Source organism: Neolamprologus multifasciatus, chromosome 23, assembly GCF_963576455.1.
Source record: "Neolamprologus multifasciatus chromosome 23, fNeoMul1.2, whole genome shotgun sequence".
In the NCBI taxonomy this organism is placed as follows: Eukaryota; Metazoa; Chordata; class Actinopteri; order Cichliformes; family Cichlidae; genus Neolamprologus; species Neolamprologus multifasciatus.
The window spans coordinates 23,442,926-23,458,221 of NC_140460.1; the positions used below are offsets into that span (position 1 = coordinate 23,442,926).

Here is a 15,296-nt window from a genome sequence, read left to right on the forward strand (position 1 = left end):
AATGTTGTAAATGAAATAATTGATATTAATTATTAACATATTTAATTAATCATTTCTAGTTCAAATTAATTAATTAAAATTGATTAATAATCTAATATATGTATTAATTTCATTTTGGCACTCGTGACCCTACATAATTTCAATCAAAATGAATGTTTATTCACCTTTTCTCGCTTTGGTTTTGAGGAGGAGCAGAGTCAGTCCAAAGAAAGACATTTTATTCAAACATCCATAGTCAACAATAAACAAATAATTTGCCATTTACAGTCATTCCTCGCATTTACAGTCGTGTTAAAAAGGAGATACAAATGCTTTCCGCTAAATGAGTTTCTGCACAAAACTTAATAATTTAATTCAAACATACTTTTCAATGAAAATTAATAACTACTGTTAATAACTCTCTCTCTCTCTCTCTCTCTCTGTCTCTCTATCCTGGCCTTTGGATGTGCATGTACTGAAAAAAAAAAGCCATAAAAATGAAAAGGTTTGAATGCTTTTATTCACTGTAAACCTTCACTTCTTATGTTAACTCGTCTGCAAAGACTTTTCCACAGTTCATGCAAGGTTACATTCCATCTAAACCGCAGAGAACTTGTCTAGAGTTCGGTGAATTTATCGACGAGGTGAATAAATTATATCCTAGCGGTTGCGAAGCTCTCGTTCACTGTGCTTCAGCAACTTCTGTGAAACATCTGGCCTTCGTCTTTCTCCCAGAAAAAGAAGTCCCCCCTTCCCTGTCCTGTTCCCTATAATTCCTTAAGATGATGTTACTCAGTTTCAGTCAACCCTGTGTTGGGGATTCTTGTTTTATGAGAAGCACACAGGGCCGATGTCCAGGCCAAACTCCTGATCAGCTTGTCCGATGTCCATGGGGGCCAAGTCCATGATAGGCAGCCTGGTTGAAGTTTGAGTCCTGTACTCAATCACCGTCCGACCCCATGCGCTATTTGATTTCTAAGAACAACAACAGAAACATCAGTCAGTGTATTTTCCAGGAAAAACTAATTTAGGCATTTTATCGAAGACTCACCGAGCAGCCGTCCTCAATGACAGTATATCGTAGCCGGTTGGAGCCTTGGGCTCTCAGTTCTTGACCATTGAAGGCTCTGAGGACCAGCGCTTTCTTCAGATCCCCACTGTTCTCGTCGTTGTAAGCAACGCTGTTCCTGCAGTGGTAGGTGACGTTCTGGTGCGACTCTTTGGACAAAAGCTGTAGCAACTTCAGCTGCACGGCCACCGCGTTTGGTTGTTCCTCCTTGTTGCCGTAGCGGAACTGAAATCACATGTCATATGAAAAGCTCAGTGATTTTTTTTAAGCAACTACACCATGCATGCCACTTCTAGAAAAGCATCCACTTCTTACCCTGGCGCCACCGTTCATGTCAGCCTCGAACCAGATGGGTTTGTTGTCATTGGGCTTTGATTTCGTCCACCAGGCTTTGCGGGGAATGTTGGGTGGGTTGGCAGAGATGCAGGTTTCACCATTCTCCATATTGCAGAAGACCCTGATGGCATCTTTTACGCTTCCTTGGTTTGGATCAATCCAGTACTGACCTGTATGGGAAATAGAAGCGCCATCACTGAAACTGTAGAAAAATCTAAATCTAATAATCAGTAAATGGTTGAAGAAGTGCAGATCCTGACCGCTGCTTTTCTGTGGGTAGCAGTTCTTGATGTCCTGGCAGGTTTTGGCAGGGTTCATCTTGCTGCCGTCAGGACTGCGGAAGTTCTGCAGATTTCCACTGAGGCTCTTCAGCGTGGCGTGGATGCCGGTGTCTGCCCGCAGTGTGGCCGAGTTCTTGTTGGGAAGGGCTTCATCTTTGTTGAACTCGGGAAGCAGAGGAGGTTCGGCGGCCACAGCATCCTCAATGAATTCCACCGCTTCAGGAATTCCTTGTGCTTCATAATCGACCAGGCCAGCAAAAAGGTCTTCAGAAAGCGAGGTGGGAGGTCCTGGGGATCCTGGAGGGCCGGGGGGGCCTGGTTCACCAGGTGGGCCCTGAATAATTAAAATGATTAATGAGCTTTCTAGTTACTAAAATATAAAGCTATTTTTGATCCAAAGAGGATGATCTACTATGACTTTGTACCTCTTGAAATTTTATTGAGTATCTCTCTCTCTTTAACTTTAGGTGTAAAGTATCACATTACCGTCCTAAAATATGCTTCATTATGCTGTGACGATGAAAATCCGTCCCACCGAATCTTTGGCGATTGGCAAACGTGAGAGTTTTCAGCTAATATTTTCATGCTTTCGTTGAGAAATCACAGGCTAAAAGCAACAAGTTTAAGCTCTGTCCAGAATGATGCTTTGTTTACAATGCAATTTAATTCAGTTTTATTTATACAGCTCCAAATCACATCTTTCCATCTTCCCAGTCGTGTCCCCGTGTCTGTCTGGCCTCCCTGTTTGTTCTGAACAAACACCATTCACTGTAATTTTATCAGATGTATCCAATGTAATGCATGAACCAGAGAGAAAACCATTGTACAAGCACATAAATGTATTTTGTACTGATAATATAAGTGTGGTAAAGTGCTCAAAGTCTGACTGCGGAGTGCAGAAATGTTCCTGGAATATGTCACAATGGAACTTTTTGTACACGCTTGTTTCATCTATGCAGGAAAAAAAAAATCACAGCATCTTTCCCACTTCTTTCACCTGTGCTCCGACATCTCCGCTGCTCCCTCTGCTTCCAGGAGGACCCATAGCTCCAGGGTGGCCAATGTTTCCTTCCTTACCTGGAGGACCGACCACGCCAGGAGGCCCCTGTGTGGATATCAGAAAAACATTTTCACAAAACGACAGGAAGAGAAATTATGTTTAGTTTTTAATGTGATTTTGATTATTGCTTACCCTCGGACCGCTTGGTCCAATGACTCCTATAGCTCCTGCATCTCCTGTGGCACCCTAAAACACAAAGGAGTACATTAAAACTTCTAATTTCTTGTTTCCATGATGTAACCTTAATGTCCAAACATCTTTCTTACTTCTGTTCCTTGCAGGCCTTGGAGCCCGGTGAATCCTCTGTGACCTTTCTGACCCCTCTCCCCAGGCTCTCCAGCAGCTCCTTTGTCCCCCTGTGGTCCTTGAGGGCCAACTTTTCCCCGTATTCCTGGCTGTCCTTGGGGTCCAGGAGGGCCTCTTTCACCCTAAAGTCAAAAGAGACGTAACAGTTGTGGATTTAAAGATGTAGCTGGAGTTTAATGCTGAACTTTAATCTGTTGCTTGCTGTTAAAAAAAAAAGAGAACTAAAAAAATAAATTGGCTAAAAAATCTGATGGGAGATAACACACAGTAAAATAAATAATATACTTTTATTTTGAAAATCGGGAAAAGAACAAAGTGTCTATGTTGGTGTCTGGGATAGTTGCCCATTACTATGTGTGTCCGTGTGAGTAGCTTTAAACTATGAATGGCAGCTGAGACACTGCAGCTGTGATGATTTGGCTTTAAACTGAGCTGGAATTACATATCTATCCAATACTGTATGGATAAATAAATAATTAACTCTCAACAGGATTACATTTGTGTACGTCCATTTCAAGGAGTCTTACAATCAGATTCAGCCATTTATCTGAAATGCAAGTGAAAACACATCAAAAGTATCCACCAATCAGAGACAGGAAGGAGATGACCAATCAGATAATGGCATTTAAATAAGCCATAGCTCATTAACTGTCAGTTGTTCACACCTTTGTCAGTTACACAGCTGTTAAAGTTGAAAGGCCTGATTTAGACTTCTGAGGGGAAGTTTTGTGGAGCCTACAGCGTAAACATGAGAGGCTGACATCATTATCAGTATTACTGGGCTGCTGGATTACATGTTAATTACCACATGGCCGTGTCCTCGTGTTTTACATCTGGTACCATCCAAAAAAAAGTTAGAAATTTATCCCTCTTTGTTGTGGTCATTTTTTTTTCAGAGACCTTCTAGTTTTTGTAGTCCTGGTTGATCTGTTTGTTAAACTCACATTTACACCCATTTGACCTGGACTGCCTGTTATTCCCACTGGACCCTCAGTACCTGGAGACCCTGGACCACCAGCCAGACCCTCTGGGCCAGGATTGCCCCTGTCACCCTACAAACAGGCCAGAGATTAGACCACACCAAGCCTCTAAAACAAACACACAGATACATTTTATACATTTTATCTTACCCTTTCTCCGACTAGGCCGTCCTTACCAGGAGGCCCCTCAGCTCCAGCAATACCCTGAATCAACAAATGATATTAGAAACTTAAGATCTGAGAAAAACAAAACAACAAAACAAGAAATTGTTCACTTCTGATAAGAAGAAGGAAAAACCAGATCTGTGATATAAAAGGCTGAGTCATCTACAAAGAATCGCATGGCACTATGACTTCCAGGTGTTTAGCTGAATGTACTGATACTGAAAACAAATTTTATGTGCTGTCGTTGCTAAAGGCCACAAACCTGCAAGCCTGTAACTGACAGGTTAAAGGAAATATGACAAAACTGCTGTCTTAATAAACTTTTAATAAGTTGGTGAATACTGAACAGTCAAAGAAATCTGCTTTTGAGCTACAGAAACATTCTAGTTATGTTTTCTAGACATAAACAGCACTAAACCGCTTTAAACCGCTTAAATGAAAGTCCTTCAGATTTGATTTATACAGCTCCATCTCAAGGACAAACCTCAGGTCCAGGATCTCCTCTTGGCCCAGTGGCTCCTGGTAAACCGATACCCCCAGGAGGACCAGTGCTTCCCTGAGGTCCAGGTGCTCCTGCTTTTCCCGGTGGACCCTGAGGCACAAATAAACACAAACTTCCTCATCTAACTCTAACATAAATAATGGCACTGCTGAGGAGCGAGTTGCCTTTGTGAGCGATAACAATAAACAGGAAACATTAGCGGGAGCACTCACAGCAGGACCTGGCAGTCCTAGCAAGCCTCTCTCTCCTCTGACTCCGGGTTGGCCGACAATTCCTCGCTGCCCTGCGGCGCCAGCAGGTCCTGGAGGCCCATCAGGACCCTGACAGAGAAGCACCAGAGCTAATGAGCAACTGAAACATCTCTGAATTCGAACAACAACAAAAAACTTCATCTTACAGGAGGACCGTCCTCTCCAGATTCTCCTTTCTCCCCAGATCCGCCGGGTAGCCCTGAAGGTCCATGCTCGCCTTGACGTCCCTGACCTCCGTTCTCTCCTCGAATCCCGGGAGGACCCTGTTTTCCTGGAGCACCTATAGGCCCGTCTGCTCCAACTGCACCCTGAAATACAAACATAAAAGTGACTTAATAAAAGAAAACTGGATGTTTTTGTGCATCCCAGTTCATTTACACTATGTCAGGTCTTTAAGGTTTGTTTTTATAAGGAACTCACAAGAGGACCAGGTGGACCAACTCCTCCAGGCAATCCAGGAAAACCGGGGGAGCCCTGTGGGAAGGAGACAAGTTTTACCTCAAATATGTTCATCACTGAGTTTTGGAGAGGCTTGTCCGGGTCAAAATACTCACCGTTGGACCCTTTGTTCCTCTGCCACCTTTCAGCCCGGTCACACCAACAGGTCCCTGAAAAACACAGACACAGGACAATTTTCTACGCGACCCATCTACTTCCTGTCAAGTTACTCATTAAGACAAACAAAGGTCAAATGTAGCTCTCAAAATAAGTAAAGCATAACCAGAGAGACTTTTTTCTCTCAGAATGTATGCCAATTACATCCAAGCGACATACGAAATGCATGCCAATCACCCTCATGGTCCAGTGACGCTTGCCTAAGAACAAATGCATGAGTGAAAACTTTCAAATAAATGAATAAATCCTTCAAAAAAGAGGGGTGGCTCCTTCACAGTGTTGTAAAAATGTGCTGAAAGTGTTGAAAAAGAGGCATTTTTCCTTTTCATATTAATTAAGATTTTTATTAGAGCCACTGATACTGAATATATGTGCACTGCTTTTGTACTTTTCAGACTGGTGCATGTAAAACTGAAACTTTGTGATTAATTCTGCTTCACAGAAACTGTAAACCCATATTAATAAGGATTGTTTCAGATTTTATAGATTAAAACATTTGGCAGCGTACCTGCTCTCCTGGTTTTCCAGCCACGCCCTGAGGTCCAGGTGACCCTGCTTCTCCCTTCAGACCTGTCTCACCTGTTTCACCTTTGACCCCAGGCTGACCATCAGGACCCTGGGAAAGAAAAAAAAACAGTAGCTAGAGATGAATCTCTCTTCAGTTACCTTCTAGTTTATTATTCTGTTAATCCTTCGGTGGTTTTGTGCGTCACACTGTAACAGGCCACTTACAGGAGGTCCAGGGAAGCCAGCAGCACCAGTCGGACCAGGCTCACCAGTAGATCCCTGAGAACATGGTCACACACACCAATACACACAATCAAGAAGAAATTACAGCATTGAAAAAAGTGAATATCAGCTCAAATAAATGTAAAATAAAATATTGTGCCTACAGCGATTCCTCTTGTTCCTCTGCGCCCTGTTGGTCCCGATGGGCCGGTTTCACCCTGAAATGAAATATTATAAATATTTAAAAACAAAAATACATAACCAGTATTTATTAACAAGAGTTTTTTTTTACATAAATACAAAGTCCTTAAAGCCCTCTAACAATATATTTTTATCTAATGTTCACAAATTATCATAAAGTCATCACAAAATCACCTTACGGGACTTGAAGAGCTCTAAATCAGTTTTACAGAAACAGTGCAGGGTCACTGTTAATCATCTTGTAGCTGTGCTTTGTGATAAATCATTAAACTGAAACAAACACATTTCTGGGCTGAAAAACAGCTTTTATGCTTACCTTCACTCCGTTTGGTCCACTGGGACCAGCAGGTCCAATGGGACCAGGAAGCCCCTGGTGCAATGACATGAGGAAATATATTAGACATAATTTAGACATATATTAGTCTTTGCAGGCTGCAGGTAGTGAATTTTATTTTTAGTTTTATTAGTAGACTATGATTTCATATGTTGTTTTTCACATTAACAGTCTTGATTTTGTCTTTGCACAGTGGACTTGGAGAGAAATCACCAAGTAAACCAGCAGAATTTTGAGGGATTTATATTTGGATTTAATCATAAACTTGCTTCAGGTGAAGTGAAATATTTCGACACACAGTTTTTTCATCTGCAGTAAGGATCACAGTTATGGGGACTCACCCTCGCTCCATCAGCCCCCGCCTTTCCCTCTGGTCCTTTTTCTCCAGTAGCGCCCTGTTAGAACAAATCAGGTTCACTTAATGGTTTCTTAGTTTTCCCTCCTTTGGTTCTGATGATCCCCAATATCTCGAGGTCTCACAGTACCTTACATTTTGCTCCTCTTACAGTCATGCTATTGGTAAAACTGCTGTCTTTTTCTTTGGAGATGGTGTAATGAATGTATTCTTTAACTTACAGCATCTCCCTTTGGGCCTGAAGATCCGGGTATGCCTCTTTCTCCTGGGATCCCCTGAAGTCCTGGACCTCCTGGCTCTCCAGCAGCACCCTTGGGTCCAGGGCTACCCTAAAATGTGCAAAGTAAGCAGCAAGGCTTATTATAAACAATTTAATGCAAGCAATGAGTCTTTTTGTTGTTCAGGGTTAAGCATCAGTAGTTTTATGGTTACCATACCTTTAGCCCATCTGGTCCGGGTGCACCTGGACTACCTTTGGGTCCCTGCAGCCCATTGGGCCCAGTTTCACCTCTTTCTCCTGGAGAACCTCTCTCTCCCTGCAAGAACAACCAAAAGATAAGTTTATACATTTATTTCTTTTGCAGGGGTGTCACACATATGGGGCCCAGAAATGGCCCCTGGAACAACTCCTGAGACTGATCTCAGGGATTAAATGTGCAATGTTGTTGCACATGTTAAACTCCTTTGTACTGACAGAAAGGGGTTTCACTGGATGAGCCCTCTTAAGCTCAGACTGGGCTGTATGTGGCCCAAGATGTGTAAAATTAGATTCACATCCCTATCCTATTGCATTGAACAAAAAATGTATGTGTAAGGTTAGCGATAACCGCTGAGGCTAAAAAATCAAGAAGGAAGTTGCAGTTTCACAAATGGCCACTAGAGGCTTGTTCCAAATTTAGTCAAAACCCAGAGAGTTGCATGTTAAAAGGTTTAACTTTAAACATATGAACAAATTGACCAATAAAACTCCACCTCCAACCTAAAGAAACATCTGGAACTAAGTTCTTTTTAAAAAACTAACATTAGCCTACTGCAAATACCTTGTTTTAGTTGTGGTAGCTACCTGGGTTATGTGCCACTTCAGTATCTTTGATGTACTATTGTTGTGTGATTTATTACTATTACTAAAGGCTGCATTACAACCTGCTAGCTGCAAATAATCATGTGCAGTTCTGAAAGCAAATATATTACTGATACAGAAATAGTTTTCTATACGAGATCACTGCAAAAAGTGCAGCCTTACCTAATGTCCACCCTACTGTTACTCATTTTATATTAAGATTTAAGATTTCTAGTTGGTATTGCTTTCAGAACTGCACATGATTATTTGCAGCTAGCAGGTTTTTAATTCTATCCATCAAGTCTAACAGTCTGCAGTCCATGAACTAACCTCAGCTAACGCCAGCTAACAAAGTTAGCTCGGTGGCGAGTAGCCTTCAGTAATAGAAATCACACAGCAATAGTACATTAATGTAGTTGTAAAAAGCATGATAATATATCAAGTAATCCAAAGTATTCAGAATACGTTACTCACATTAAGTAACTTAACGGCCATGTATTCTGTAATCTGTAGCATTTTAAATGTAACCTTACCAACACTGGATGTGCTTAGTGCTAACGTGCAACAGTTTTCCAATTTCATTGTACTATCGTACTAAGTATGACTGTGCAATGACAATAAAGAGTAAGTTATAAGTTATCTTAAATAAATTTGTTTTGCTGCATGTTAATCTCGAGGTTTTGACATTTTATAAAATATGAACAAGTTAAAAAAAAGAACATTTTGTATTAGCTGTTTTTTCACATATAATAATAATAATAATAGATGCATCTTTTAATTAAGTTAATCCCATTTTATACAATTTTAGGATATATTTTCATTTGTGTTCTAAAAATCCTTTCAGACTGGTTACCAAATCAAACCTTTTTAAAACTTTTGACATTGGTTTCGATTTCAAGAAGAAACTCAACTACTAAATCATCAATAAGTTATGAAACGAATATTTGTTTTCTATTTTAGATCCTTAACTCTTACAGCTCATCATCATTAGCTGGAAACAAGTTAACCGAAAAGAAAAGTAAAATTTAACAATCATCAGACGATCAAAATCAATCAATGAAAACACAAAGGGATGCACCGAAATTATTATTCATATGATGATTAGCGCTATGGGTGGGTTAGAGAAAATGTTCATGTTTCAAGCTGGACTGTGATGATCTGAAGTTTCAGAACTGAGCAATAGAAAAGTGGAAATTGGACTAACGGACTTACTCTTGGTCCTGTAGCGCCAACTTCCCCAATCTCTCCTGCAAGACCCTACAAAAGAAAAAAAAACATTAAGCAGATTTTACATGCTATATAGAAGTCCCTGCACAATTTATATTGTGTGGGTTAACTTGAAAAATATTTTAGAATACCCAAGTCGTACCTTGTCACCTGGTTTTCCTGACTCTCCAGGTGGGCCTGGTGTTCCGGGCAATCCCTAAAAACGCCCCAAACAGTTTTTATTTTATTTGATAATCATAAAAACAATAGAGAAGAACTTCTTGTAAATGTTCTTCTCTGTGCTCCTCCATCACAGTCTGGTATGGAGCAGCCACTAAACAGGACAGGAGCAGACTGCAGCGGACTGTACGGGCAGCAGAAAGGATCATCGGCGCCCCCCTGCCTTCCATCCAGGATCTGTACCTCTCAAGAACCAGGAAACGGGCAGGGAAAATCATCACAGACCCCTCACACCCTGGACACAGACTTTTTGATCTGCTGCCCTCTGGCAGACGGTACAGAAGCCTGCAGACCAGGACCACCCGACATAGGAACAGTTTCTTTCCCCTCGCCATCTCCCTTCTTAACAGTTGACCTGTCACACTGCTCCCACTGCCAGACTGCAACTGCACCTTATGTAAATTCTGTAGTATTCACTCCACCTCACTTCATTTCTGTATTTTATGTATATAAGTTTAGATTAGTTATTCATAGTTGGTTTACACAGCTTTGTGTATGTATGTGTATGTATGTGTAATGTGTGTATATAGACACGTGTGTGTGTGTGTGTGTGTGTGTGTGTGTGTGTGTGTGTGTGTGTGTGTGTGTGTGTGTGTGTGATTTACATTGCTGTGCTTGAGAGCCACCATCTACCGGAACCAAATTCCCTGTATGTGTCTGCACATATACTTGGCCAATAAACACGATTCTGATTCTGATGTGACTTTAATCGTGGCCAACCTCCTTTGTTACCTGGTTAAATAAATAACAAATAAATAAATAAAATAAAGAATTAAAAGTGAGATTGAGCTCCAGTGATAGGAGCCAAATTCTTTGCGTTATGTGATGAAGAGTACCTGGAAGCCAAACACTCCCTGAGATCCCTGCTCTCCTCTCTTCCCTGCAAGACCCTGCAGGACAAACAAACACATTATATTAAAAACATAACTGTTTACATTATTAATAATGAGAAACTCTCAGCTGAGACGGATGCTTACAGCTGGGCCAGGTGGACCGGCGGCGCCTCTCTCGCCATCTTTTCCATTTGGTCCCTAGAGGACAGTAAAGAGCAGCATTTATCAGCATGTTTGTGCTTGAGATGAAGAGCGTGAAGCCTCAGCAGGAAGTATGAGCTGTATTTGTATCAGCTGTGGATTTAACTTGCCCTTTGACCTGGAGCTCCTGGACTTCCAGCTTCTCCAGCCTTCCCAGCATCACCCTAAAAAACAACAGGGACCATCAATCAGCATATTTTGTGTTATTATGGAGCTTTTTTTGCATTTATTTTCACAAATATATTCATCTGGCTTCTCTCATTAGGCTTATCTAGCCACACTCATTCGTACTGACTAGGAAGCCCTTTGGTCCCGGCAGGCCCATCGGCCCAGCTGGGCCTCTGTTTCCAGTTGAACCAGCTGGGCCTTGTTTGCCGTCGTCTCCAGCGGATCCCTGAGAAGACAGAAACACATTTACTGCTGAGCATGTGTGTGCAAATCTACAAGTGGTGAAAGTAAACGCATTTGATTACACACCACTGGTCCTTGCTTCCCCTCTTCTCCCTGGGCACCTATGAGACCTGTGAGACCCTGTGAAGTAACACAAACAAGTCTTTTAAATGCTGAATGAAACAAGAGTTTCTGGTTAAGTTCAGGTGAGTTTGAGGTTTTTTTCATCATCCTTTCTGACTCTATTGGGGACCATAATTTACAAACTAAGGACTATATTTTAATAAATCAGACTTCAAATTTGTGATTGATAGCATAAGCTCATCAGAAAAAGGTTACTGAAGTCATAGTAGAATAATTTCTTTCATACATGTTTACATAACTTGACTTATTTTTTAAGTAGAAAAGTCGCTCTCCAGTAGGAATACAGGTTTAAGGCTGCAAGGCCACATACAGTTTTTTATACGCAGTTTTTTATATGCACTATAAAGACTCCAAGCAAAGCTAGCACTTCTTGTCACTAGCTAATTCTGCTATGCATGTTTATTTAAATACCAACGTAGAATCGCTCTTGAAGATTGCAGTTTAAAACAGAGTATGGCTATAAAATTCAGGCACATGCAAGTTTCTCAAGGATAATTTAATGAAGATGCAACACCTAAAGACCAACTAATTTCAGATTAACTTTAAGTCAGTTTGCTGTTGAACCAGCATGCAGTGCAGCAATCTGAATAGATGAATCTGTGCATTCCCTGACCAGTTGGCAAGCAGTTGCTGGAGTTTTGAACTTTGAACCATAATAAATAATAATAATGTATACTATATAATGATCCCCGTGGGAAAATTACTTGTTTTTCTCTGCATTTAACCCATTCACTCAGTGAAGCAGTGGGCAGCCACTAAGCAGGCGCCCGGGGAGCAGTGTGTAGGGACAGTACTTTGCTCAGGGGTACCTCAGGGTAGCTGTTCAGTGGATTCGAACCCCCGACCTTCCGATCATGGGGCAACCACTCTACCTACTGAGCTATCCCTGCCCTTACTGAGCTATCCCTGCCCTAAATCACAATAAAGTGCCATAATACACATTAATAAACAGAATAAATATGGCTCATACATGAGATTTTGGGTCATATAAAACAGAATCAAGAGGCAGTATAGAATCAAATGCGACTATTAGAGCAGAATAAAATATTGTGCCTAATAAAAACTTAAAAGCAGTTTACACTCTGAAATCACAGGTTCTGGTTTAGCATTCTGTGACAAAGACGATGCTGTGAGAAGGTTGAGAAGGATCAGTTATGATGCTAAGACCTCTGCTTTTGAAGAATTTGAAGGATTTCATGGCTGCTGAGGTCAGAAGTCTTTACTCTGAAGTTAAATATGACAGTTTAACCATCCTTTTATTGTATTGCACAGTTGTTCAACACTGGTACCTTGTCTGGTCCAAAAGCTTTCTAGCCTGTGCACCATCCTGTGGTTGGTGGCCTCAAAGAGTAAAAGGTGCTGAGGTAGGTATCTGGTAGGGCGGGGTCATTAAGGCCTAAGTGTACAGTGGGCCTGTTATGGGTAAAATGATTTGACAATTCTTTCCTGCTGCCCTGATGTCGAGGAGCAGGAGGCAAACACTTGCCAACTGCTCCTCGATATTGACCTTCAAAGTAAACGTTGTGCCTTATTGCTGCAGCCAACACATTACCGAAAGCTCAATTTTTACTTTGAAAGTCAAGTTTCTACTTCTCCAGGTTGTGTTGCAACTTCTTCAAGTTTCACTATGACTCAAAGAATAGTTATCACATGTTTGCAGACAAATCGATATCTTCCATGTAAATAACAGGCAACCTGCTAACAACCAACCAGCACCGAATACCTCTTTGCAACCAATATCATCAATTATTATTACCAATATAATTCTGGAATACACATTTTTCCCTGCGACTGGAGATTTTCAGGTACTCACTGACTGGTTTCTATGCTGCCATGACTTTGGCTTTTCAGCTTCACAGCAAATGTCATCAACCTGCAACAACCACTTGCCAACCACTCAGAAGGGAATCATTTCCCTCGTGAGCAGAGGTTGTCAGATGCTCACTTTTATATACAAAATCCTGCAAACATGAGCAAAAGGATTAAATAAACCTTCTGCTCTAGGCAATGAATTACAACATGCGACTTTACCCGAGCTCCTGTCAAGCCCGACTCTCCATTGCGTCCTGGATCTCCAGATAAACCTTTGGCGCCTGAAGATCCTGGCAGCCCTCTCTCACCCTGGGCTCCCTGTTCAGTGAAAGTGTGAAATATTCAAAAATCACAGAAATGAATGTGACGAACCTGATGGCGAATTTGAGTCATGAATACTCACCTTTGGGCCTGGTAAACCGTCAGCACCAGGGAAACCCCTATTTCCTGGTGGTCCCTATAACAAAGAAAAAGAAAGCTTTAGTCTGTCTTGTTTGCAGCGTGTAGTTTTGAGTTAAAAAGGAATACATTAAATATATTATACATGACTGGACTGTGAATATTCTTGATGGACTCACTGTCTCTCCTGGGGATCCTGGAGGCCCGATGGATCCAGCATCACCTCGGGGTCCACGCTTTCCATCTTCTCCCATGGGGCCTAAGGGACCTGGTGCACCATGGTCACCCTAACATAAATTCATACCCACTGAATCAGTTGACAAATCCTTAACCTAACGACCAAAATAACATCTAAGATGAACTTTTAGGGTCTTTATTTTTGGGTAGCTTTGGTCTTACCCGCTCTCCCTTCAATCCAGCCTCTCCCTTGAATCCAGGAGCTCCAACATCACCCTGAAGAAGAGTTTAAAACAGATATTTTAAAATAGAGAAATGAAGACTCACATGACAGGGAGAGAGAAAATTAAATAAAATGAGAGCTCATACCAGTTGGCCTTTTGCTCCAAGAGCTCCTGTTGAACCCTGGGGGCCGGGGGGGCCAGGGGGACCAACCATACCAGGTGGACCCTGGAGACCGGCTATACCCTGGTCAGGTGACAGAGCAGCAATAGATTAAATAAAGACCTTTATTGTAACACATTTGTAGACAAAGATCAGCTGGTTAAAGAGCTTTGCTGCAATCACTTACCGCTGAGCCGCGGGGACCCAGAGCTCCGTCCTGTCCTGACGCGCCCTGTTCAAAAACGAAAACATTAACTGGGAATGGTGGTAATGTGAGGCCAGAATGGGTCTACAGCTATTTTAGCAACAAGAATGATAAAGTACAACACCTGCTGTCCGATGGGTCCAGGTGGCCCGACACGCCCAACGTCGCCCCTTGGCCCCTGCTGTCCCAGACTTCCTCTGACCCCTGTCGGTCCCGCTTCACCCTACACCAGCAGGTACATTCAGGAAATATTAAAGGACTTCTCGGGTGACTTCAGTGACTCAGAAACATCCGTCACTTAGATACTAATCAAAGTGTGTCTGAGAATGAAAACAGACTCCTTACAATTCAAGCGTCAAATAATCTCACCTTCATTCCAGGGTTACCGGGAAATCCTGGTATACCGGGGATTCCTATTGGCCCCTGTGGTTAAAGGAAAGTATGTTTAATACTTAAGAAAAATCAAATCTGATATTTTGTTGACAATCTGGGTGAATGGTGCTTCAAAAATAAACAAATGGGCTACTAAGAACAACTAGAGGATAAAATGTAGTTGTTGTGGATGTTTTTGTGTTGTGTGTCGGTTTCTGTTTGGTTTTCACTGTTGTTCTAGCAGCTAAAGGTTTTTTTTATGCTGTACTGCAGTCACACTGAGGATAACAGTGGTTGGAGACGGCAGAACAACCAAAATTATTATGATCGAGAGCAACGAAGCTGTGATATTTTTGCTGGTTCAAAGACAGGGACTGGGTCTGTGAGAGCCCAGGTAAGTAACTCTGAGTTTTGTGTTACAGATAGCCTGATTCGATTAAGCTCAATCAACTCCAACTATCCAACATTTACCATGGCAACAGGTAAAAAAAACTAGCGGGACCTCCATTTTAATCCAGTGGAGCAAGAAATAAGAAGAAAAAAAAACACATCCCCAAGTTAATTCTTCCTAAACAGATACAGCTGGATGTCAATACAATTTTGCTTTGAATTACTAATTATTCAGACTGTCCACATGTACACCAGTGTTTTTCCCACTCATCTTGATGTTCTTTCCATCGGTAAATGGGATTTAGGTCACTGAAAACTGA

General features: G+C 41.6%; 1 protein-coding gene across 2 annotated transcripts in view; it reads right to left on the minus strand.

Annotated features, from left to right (window-relative positions):
- Positions 1 to 204: 204 nt before the first annotated feature.
- The window catches only part of LOC146491563 (uncharacterized), a 38,483-nt gene continuing 23,391 nt past the window's right edge, over positions 205 to 15,296 (minus strand). For both annotated transcript variants that reach the window (XM_085150437.1, XM_085150438.1), the window contains 36 exons: positions 14,584 to 14,637; positions 14,339 to 14,437; positions 14,197 to 14,241; positions 13,995 to 14,093; positions 13,848 to 13,901; positions 13,628 to 13,735; positions 13,453 to 13,506; positions 13,269 to 13,367; positions 11,181 to 11,234; positions 10,999 to 11,097; positions 10,814 to 10,867; positions 10,647 to 10,700; positions 10,506 to 10,559; positions 9,593 to 9,646; positions 9,436 to 9,480; positions 7,601 to 7,699; positions 7,385 to 7,492; positions 7,150 to 7,203; positions 6,791 to 6,844; positions 6,438 to 6,491; positions 6,277 to 6,330; positions 6,053 to 6,160; positions 5,484 to 5,537; positions 5,350 to 5,403; positions 5,076 to 5,237; positions 4,891 to 4,998; positions 4,661 to 4,768; positions 4,162 to 4,215; positions 3,976 to 4,083; positions 2,992 to 3,153; positions 2,858 to 2,911; positions 2,663 to 2,770; positions 1,645 to 1,999; positions 1,364 to 1,554; positions 1,031 to 1,273; positions 205 to 954 (listed from right to left, as the gene is read on the minus strand). In XM_085150437.1, the coding sequence (XP_085006563.1) occupies positions 808 to 954; positions 1,031 to 1,273; positions 1,364 to 1,554; positions 1,645 to 1,999; positions 2,663 to 2,770; positions 2,858 to 2,911; positions 2,992 to 3,153; positions 3,976 to 4,083; positions 4,162 to 4,215; positions 4,661 to 4,768; positions 4,891 to 4,998; positions 5,076 to 5,237; positions 5,350 to 5,403; positions 5,484 to 5,537; positions 6,053 to 6,160; positions 6,277 to 6,330; positions 6,438 to 6,491; positions 6,791 to 6,844; positions 7,150 to 7,203; positions 7,385 to 7,492; positions 7,601 to 7,699; positions 9,436 to 9,480; positions 9,593 to 9,646; positions 10,506 to 10,559; positions 10,647 to 10,700; positions 10,814 to 10,867; positions 10,999 to 11,097; positions 11,181 to 11,234; positions 13,269 to 13,367; positions 13,453 to 13,506; positions 13,628 to 13,735; positions 13,848 to 13,901; positions 13,995 to 14,093; positions 14,197 to 14,241; positions 14,339 to 14,437; positions 14,584 to 14,637 (3,465 nt within the window). In that variant the 3' untranslated portion in view covers positions 205 to 807. The remainder of the gene's footprint in view (positions 955 to 1,030; positions 1,274 to 1,363; positions 1,555 to 1,644; positions 2,000 to 2,662; positions 2,771 to 2,857; positions 2,912 to 2,991; positions 3,154 to 3,975; positions 4,084 to 4,161; positions 4,216 to 4,660; positions 4,769 to 4,890; positions 4,999 to 5,075; positions 5,238 to 5,349; positions 5,404 to 5,483; positions 5,538 to 6,052; positions 6,161 to 6,276; positions 6,331 to 6,437; positions 6,492 to 6,790; positions 6,845 to 7,149; positions 7,204 to 7,384; positions 7,493 to 7,600; positions 7,700 to 9,435; positions 9,481 to 9,592; positions 9,647 to 10,505; positions 10,560 to 10,646; positions 10,701 to 10,813; positions 10,868 to 10,998; positions 11,098 to 11,180; positions 11,235 to 13,268; positions 13,368 to 13,452; positions 13,507 to 13,627; positions 13,736 to 13,847; positions 13,902 to 13,994; positions 14,094 to 14,196; positions 14,242 to 14,338; positions 14,438 to 14,583; positions 14,638 to 15,296) is intronic.